The 8267-nt window shown below is 47.9% G+C and overlaps 1 protein-coding gene across 1 annotated transcript; it reads left to right on the forward strand.

The window, feature by feature from the left end:
- Nucleotides 1–6868: 6868 nt before the first annotated feature.
- LOC130024201 (olfactory receptor 6M1-like) lies at nt 6869–7831 on the forward strand. Its single transcript, XM_056114837.1, has one exon. The coding sequence runs from the start codon at nt 6869–6871 to the stop codon at nt 7829–7831; it is 963 nt and encodes a 320-aa protein (XP_055970812.1).
- The last annotated feature ends 436 nt before the right edge of the window (nt 7832–8267 follow it).

Below are 8267 nucleotides of genomic sequence, written 5' to 3' on the forward strand. Positions count from 1 at the left end.
GTTGGCCCAGAGACACCAAGATATGAAACCACTCATGATGAAGAATGGACGGTTACTTATGTTCTGCCAGAGGACTGGCTTCATCCCTAGGGGCCACGATGATAACAGTAACAGCTAAAACACACACACACACACACACACACACACACACACACACACTCACACAAAACAAGAGGGGCAATGGATATTAGGGTTGTTTGATTCAGTGTGTTTCAACAGCCTTGAGAAGCTGCTGTCACCTCCATTGCACAGGAATGCAAAGGGGAAGAAATTCAGGTGGGAGGGGCAGAAAGTCACCCCAAAACAGTGTTCTTTCTCCACACCAAATGGTTCAGACTCAAACACGTAAGCGGTTCCGCAGCTGTAAAAAGGAACGGTGTGAGAGGAAAACCATGTTCACAGAAGGAGTGATGACCCATAATCAGAACTTACTGCAGCTTAAACAGGACACCCATCTTGTTCAGGACTGTCATGGCTGCAGTTTGCAAAAGTTCAGCTATTGATGAAAGCGCTATATTAGATGGAGATTCCTTGGGTCTTTCATCTGCTGTAGTTTTGTCTTTTTCTTTCTGTTCTCATTACATCAGGTATAGTGCCCTATAAACTGTGGTAGTGGTACCAGGAATCTTTTTAAATGAAGGAAATTTGGGGGGGGGGTGTTCGTGTGTACATATGTATATGTTTTGGGTCACATCCGGCAATACTCAGGGGTTACTCCTGGCTCTGCACTCAGGAATTACTCCTGGCTCAGGGGACCCTATAGGATGCAGGGGATCGAACCTGGGTCAGCTGCGTACAAGGCAAACACACTACCTGCTGTACTATCTCTCCGGCCCCTGGAGGAATTTTTTTTAACACAAAGAAAAGCAAAGGCCCAGCAGAAGTCACCCCAGCATGGACTGGTCTCCTTCAGCTGAGCAGAATAAACATTCTGTACCCAGAGTGGCACTTGGGCACCAGCATAGGCCTGGGTGGGCCTGGTCTGCGTGCCCATCCAGACTCCTATTCACAGGGCTACGGTTCATGGGGCAGAGCCTGTGGCCTCTCTGTGGGGCCCTGGGCTTGGTCTCAGCACCCCAACAAACTCTGCTTCCTGAAACTCCAGAGTGGCCAGTCCTGCGCAGGGCTGAGAACCAGGTACCAGCTGTCCTACAGGAAACAAAACAGACCCTTGGGCCTCACCCCTGAATTCCGGGGTGCTCGCTGAAACTGCTTAGGCAGAGGGAGTTTGCAGGTGTGACTGCTGCAGGTGGAGTGAGGCCACGGTCCCAACCGACTGGCTGGGGGGAGGGGAGTCTCTTAACGCCACGTTCCCATGTCTCCCTCACCCCACCAGCGCTCCGCAAAGGTGTCTGCAGCACGGACAGCAGGTGCAGAGGTACTGACAGCAGGTACTAGCGATATTACAGATCATCATGATTGTGGAAAAACACTGACAATCTCAAACATGGGACACAGGAGCAAAACGTGGCATGCATTGAAACATGTATGAATCCCTGCTCCTGAGACACAGCTGACGGTGAAAAATGGCTGATACTTCAAAAAATACTATGTTAAGTAGCTTAGAATTCATTTCAATACACTGTCAACACTTTTTTTTAATTAAGGGTTTAAACCCAATGAAAAAGAACATAAGGACTTAACTCCTGATGAGTTAAGTGACTAACAAATAAGTGACTATCAGTGATAGTAAAAGGGAAGGGAGAGGAGGAAATTAAATAGCTACTTAATTTTATTGACTGAGAGGGGGGTTGCACTGATGGAGTGAGGGGCTATTCCCAGCTCGCTGTGTGAGGGTCACTGCTGGCTGTTCTCAGAAGGTGATGGGGCTCTGGGGCTCAGAGCTGGTCCATAGCCCCCTCTTACAAAGCATTTATTCTCTCCAGCACTTTGGTCTCCCTGGATCAAAGTTTTTTCAAGTTCTAATTCCCTGTGGCTGGAAAGCGGTTCTCTAACTTTTTCTTTAAAGAAAGGAAGTACCCAAGAGGGTCTCCCAAGAGGCCTTAACTTTTTAACTCTGATTAGTTACTTCAACTTTAACATTCTGTGACTGAAATCCTAATGATTAGTATGTCATGCACAGTCCCAGGAGCCGTTCCACAAGCAAAACAAAAATTCTTACAGGCTGCAGCTCCTCAGGAGTGTGGCCCCTTTAACGAAGACATGACAGTAGTACTTCCTCGAGGAGGTGGCTCAAAAGGCCCAATGTGGCCATAAATGAACAGGATGAGTGCATAGACGGTGTCGGGATGGAGCCTAGGGGCTGAACCAGGACCCTTCAGTCGACTGAGATGCCTCAACAGGGATGCACTGAGTCACAATTTGGAGGGGGTGGCTCTTCAGCCTCTACAGGGCCAGGCTCAGAGCCTCCTGGAAGTATTCTGTCTCGACCCTCTGTGGTGTTGAATAAGTCTGACGACTGTGCGGGAGGATCGACAGAAGGCCGAGAAATTAAAGGAAGCAAAGGGAAATGATGTTCCAACAGGGCTGAGACAGACCTGAGAGCTGGACACACCCGGCCCTTTCTCAGAGACTACATGGAACCCAGGTTAAGGGCCTGTTCTCATCAGTCCTGCCTGCCCGCCATCTGGATTCCTCACCAGCCCGAGCTCAGCTGTGATCTGGAATCACTTCCCATCAAACACACAGGAAGCGCCTCAGAGTGAGAAGCACAGTGACAAAAAGAAAACACAGGATAACACACGAATTCATCTCAGAGCTGGTCAGTGGGCACAATTAAAGATCTGGGGGAAGTAATCAGAGGTTGTCAAAGATAACTTCCTATCCAACAGAGGAGGAGGAAGCAATTGAAGCAAAAATGTCATAAACCATTTGGTGTGGTTTCAAAAAGGACCAGAGAATCCTAAGGGGTAAACTCTAAGACTAAAATTGAAAGATCTCTTTGATGCCTCACCTGGGCCCTGGCAGAAGGCAGAAAAGCAGCTAAGTTCATGTAGCTAAAGACAAAGGAAAGCCAAAGGCCAGTGAGCTTCCGGACTAAAGGTTCTTGAGAGAGAGGGTCAAAGAGAGAGGCCTGGACATCTGGGAGGGACCCGGGCCATCTACTGAAATGGCACAATAAAGAAACCTCAATAGCACAAAATAAATTAAATTGAAAGATCTTTAATGAACTCAATAATGAAACACCGGAAGAACTGAGAGAACATTGGACCCAAGAACCGTGGGAACAAAACACAGTTTGACATTCAAAACTTACCTGAATGAGTAAATACAACCTGCGACGAAATCAATATGTTGTAAGTATATTTTATTATGAAGTTATCCGTATTTATATGTAAAATCGTGTTAATAGTCTGAGTCTTGCGTAACCTGTTTGTGGATTTGGGGGAAAGGGAAGGCTTTGCGCCACACCCAGTGATGCTCAGGGGTTAACCCTGGCTCTGTGCTCAGGAATTACTCCAGGGACCATATGGGATGTCAGGAATCAAACCCAGCTTGACTGCATGCAACTCAAATACCCTACCCACTGTGCTATCACTCTGGCCCCTGTTAGTGGATATTTTAGATTTTTATATAAGTATGAACAATCATGCCCCACACAATTTCACCCATCGCTTAGCCACAGCTGCACAATCCCAAATCTACAACTAGAGAAAAGGTGACACAATGAGGGGAATGGGTTTCACAGTGATAAAACCCTGACTCAGCCCGGGGAAATCAGACACACAGCTGAGCAAAAGCCGGCTTCAGGGAGGGTTCCCCAGCTGCCTCTACTGCTTTAATAAAGGAGCACCTTTACTGCACAAAGAATGGGAGTTTAAAAGGTAGGGGAACCTGCCTCGTGGAAAACATAGCAAAGATCCAGACTGGAAAGGAATATGTAAATTTTCCTTATTTCCTTATAAATACAGTAACTTAGACCAAGAATTTTAAAGAAATGTCTTTTAAAATACTACTACTACTACTACTACTATTATTTTGGCGTGTTGGATCACACCTAAGGATGCTCAGAAATCACTCCTGGCTCTGTGCTTAGGAACTATTTCTTAAAGTGCTCGGGGGGCATATGGAATGCAGGGAATTGAACCCAGGTGAACCACATGCAAGGCAAATGCCCTACCCACACTGTACTATCACTGCAGCCCCCTAAGCTCTACTATTAAAATCAACAAGCCAAATTATTTAGCTGCACTGCAATCCAGAATGTCTCTCAGAGGAAGAGAAGCCACTAGGTAGCACTGCACTGTAGCATTGTCTTCCTGTTGTTCATCGATTTGTTCAAGAGGGCCCAGTAACATTGTGAGACTTTTACTGTGTTTGGCATATCGAATACGTCACGGGTAGCTCGCCAGGCTTTGCCGTGTGGGCAAGATACTCTCGGTAGCTTGCCAGGCTCTCCGAGAGGGGTGGAGGAATCGAACCTGGGCCAGCCGGGTCGGTGGCATGCAAGGCAAACGCCTTACCCGCTGTGCAATCACTCCAGCCCTAAGCCACTAGGTATCTATAAGAAATTTACTGAAATCTCATGGAGAAAGGCATAGAGAAAACAAAACCCAAATTATGAAAATTCCAAAGACACCCTTCATTTGTGGGTAAATGATGATGAACAGAAATGAAGAGCAGAGGGTCAGAGCTATAGTACGGTGGGGAGGGTGTCTGCCTTGCACACAGCCAACCCAGGTTCTATCCCCAGCATCCCATATGCTCCCCTGAGCAATGTGAGGAGCAATTCCTGAGTGTAGAACCAGGAGTGACCCCTGAGCAATGCTGGGTGTGATCCCAAAAGCCAAAAAAAGAAAACGAATTTTTTAAAGAAAATAAGACCAATGCAGAGACCATAAAAACTCACCATTTTTCCCACATACAACGTCTTTCAGTAAAGAAGTCCTAAAGGCTGAAAACAAACAGCTGACAGGATCTACTTCTCCCAAGACAAAGGCCCTGAGGAAAATCCCCTCCTTTAAGGAGAAACAGGACAGGCTTCAATCTCAGAAGGAACTGAGCTCAGGGGTCAGACTCTGTCATGTCAGTGAAATGGATCAGTCACAAAATAACCCACCTGAGTGTGTATTTACTAAAAATAAAAATAGGAAGGGGCTTCACGTGGCAGCTCTCTCTCTCTCTCTCTCTCTCTCTCTCTCTCTCTCTCTCTCTCTCTCTCTCTCTCTCTCTCCACCGTCTATGTTCGGTAGCCTCGGACTGCTTCCCCCACCCCGGGGAGGATGATGGTGATGGGCAGGCCAAGGAAGGAACAAAAGCCACAATGGTTGGTGTCAGTTGCAGTTTATTCCATTCCCATCTTGATTCTCCTCTGATTCTCCTCCTGCTTCTTCCTCCCCCATGCTACTTCATTCTCCTCAATCCCTTCAAACTCCTCCTAGCTCTGCATTCCCCAGCCTCCTCTTACAGCCTAGTTAAGTCCCAAAGCATGAGGGATTGAGATTTACACATAGATGTGGTCACAATCAATAGGGGTAAAGTCTTTCCCTCAGGGAAAGCCACTTCTAGGACAGATTCTCTTTAAGCAGGATGACCCACCCAAAAACGGAATCCCATGGGTGTGTTTCTCCTCTCTTTGTCCAACAAACATAAACATTCATAATATTAATCATTTTGTATGGACACTGTAAGAGATACATTAAGCTTATGGAATTGCTCTCCTGGGGTCATCTCGATCTCAGACTACAGTGCTCAGGCCAGATTAGTATTTCCTATACCTAGCAGGGGCCTAATCTCGTCGTTACTTTTGGATCTTGACAGCATTTGTCTATGACCATGCTCAATTTATAGTTGAGTATCGTGACGCTTTGGCCTGGCCCATTTCGATGCCAGGGTAGCTCACAGCTTGCCCTGGGTCCATTCAGACCCTCATCAGGACCCTGTTTTGGGGGTGCTAGGAACTAAGGGCAACTGAGGCTTAAGTCGAGGAAGCAGATGTCCTGGAGTGCGTATTGCTCAGAGACAATTTACTCCCAAGTTACAAAAGCATAATATTAACTGTCTTCATTTGTTCATACAAAAAGGACAGTGCTTTAAACTATTCAAAAGATATAAGGAGAGAAGAAAGGCAATATTAACTTACAATACAAGTTCAGTGTCCTTAGAAGGATCTGACCTTACAATATTAACAGAATCTGATTAGGGAAGGCAAGTGGAAGCACAATGGGTAGGGCGTTTGCCTTGCATGTGGATGACACAGGTTCGATTCCTCCGTCCCTCTGGGAGTGCCCGGCAAGCTACAGGGAGTATCCCACCCACACGGCTGAGCCTGGAAAGCTCCCCATGGCATATTAGATATGCCAAATACAGTAACAACAAGTCTCACAATGGAGATGTTACTGGTGCCCGCTCGAGCAAATGGATGAACAATGGGAGGACAGTGCTACAGTGCTGATTACAGAAAAAGCTGATTAACTGTTTGGGGAAGAGAATATAGAGAAGTAACAGACAAGCACAGAGGAATGGGAGTGACTTGGAAGCCCTGTGATGGTTGTAACCTGATAAACCTAAGCTTCCTGTGGCAAGGGAGAAAGGACAAACCAATGTTATCCTACACCTGAGGGCAGTGCGTCCACTCAAAGAGTGACAGGGGAGGTGAGCAGAACTCACACACTCCCTAGGTGGCTCAAACACTCTCTGCATCCCCATCTGGCACTGCCATTCAAACCCAGTCTTCAAATCAGTAATCTACAGCAACCATGGGAGAAAACCAGTCAGCTTTCCGGGATGGGCTGGAGAAGGAAGCTTTTAGACATCAAATTGCAAGGAGCAAACAAAATCACAACTGTCTCACTCCTGTCTCCTCCAACGCAGCTTCCAAAAAACATCACTGTCACTGCGGTGGAGGGTCTGATGCCTGTTCATGTGGTTTTGCATCCTTTGTGCCATTTCAGACACAGCTGCCCACATGGCCTTGGATGGGATGGACACCCGGAATCAGACCACGGTGTCCGAGTTTATCCTGACGGCCTTCCCAGCCCTCCAGAAGCTGCAGACAGCCCTCTTCGTGGTCCTCCTGATGACTTACCTGCTCACACTCACCGGGAACCTGGTCATCATCGCCCTGATATGGGCCAACAGTTGCCTGCAAACACCAATGTACTTCTTCCTCAGCAACCTGTCCTCCTTGGACATGTTATACACCTCCACCGTGACCCCAAACATACTGGACTGCCTCCTCCAGGGCAGGAGAAGCATCTCGCTCGCCAGCTGCATCACCCAGACATATTTCTTCTTCTTCCTGGGGACAGTGGAGTTTATCCTCCTGGCAGTGATGTCCTTTGACCGCTACGTGGCCATCTGTAACCCCCTGCGCTACACCATCATCATGAACAGCAGGGCATGTCTCCTGCTGGTTCTGGGCTGCTGGCTGGGCTCTTTTCTGTCCGTGCTGTGCCCCATCATTGTGCTGTCCAGGCTGTCTTTCTGCTACCAGGAAATCAGCCACTTCTTCTGTGACATCGCCCCCCTGCTCCAGGCAGCCTGTACTGACACGCATCTCATGGAGATGATCAGCTTCCTCCTGTCTACCCTGGTCCTCCTGACCTCGCTGTTCTTTACCATCACATCCTACACCTACATCATTTCCACCATCCTGCGCACGCCATCCGCCCAGGGCCGCCAGAAAGCCTTCTCCACCTGCGCCTCCCACATCACCGTGGTCTCCATCGCTTACGGCAGCAACATCTTCATGTACCTGCGGCCCAGCCAGAGCCACTCCCTGGAGTTTGACAAGGTCACGGCTGTGCTCACTACCATCATCACACCCCTCCTGAACCCCTTCATCTACAGTCTAAGGAACGAAAAGGTGAAGCAGGTTTTGAAGGATGCAATGGAGAAAATGACAGCCTTGCTTCACAAGAGAACCTGAGCCCGCTCCGGGGGGAACTGCCGAGATTGGTGAGTTCCCACCCCTAGATTCTGGGGGGACAGGGGCTTGAAATCCACATGGACACATGGGGTGGATAAAAAGGCTTCATTCCACATCAGTGATGAGACATTATAGTCAAGGGTCTGGGAGGTAATTCAGCCACAAAGAAAATGTTGTCTGCTCTATGACCAGCCTCTCTCACACACAGATTATCACAGCACTATGGAAAACGAAAAAACGCTTTAATAAAAAAAAAAAAATCCAGACCTCAGCTTGACTCTCCCTCAGCTCCGTTCTCCCTTTTTTTTTTTTTTGTTTTGTTTTTTGGGTCACACTGCCAATGCACACGGGAGTTACTCAGGAGTTACTCCTGGCACTGCTCAGGGTACCATATGGGATGCTGGGAATCGAACCCAGGTCGGCCGCGTGCAAGGCA

This window comes from Sorex fumeus, unplaced genomic scaffold (genome assembly GCF_029834395.1).
Source record: "Sorex fumeus unplaced genomic scaffold, SorFum_2.1 ptg000028l, whole genome shotgun sequence".
Classification (NCBI taxonomy): Eukaryota; Metazoa; Chordata; class Mammalia; order Eulipotyphla; family Soricidae; genus Sorex; species Sorex fumeus.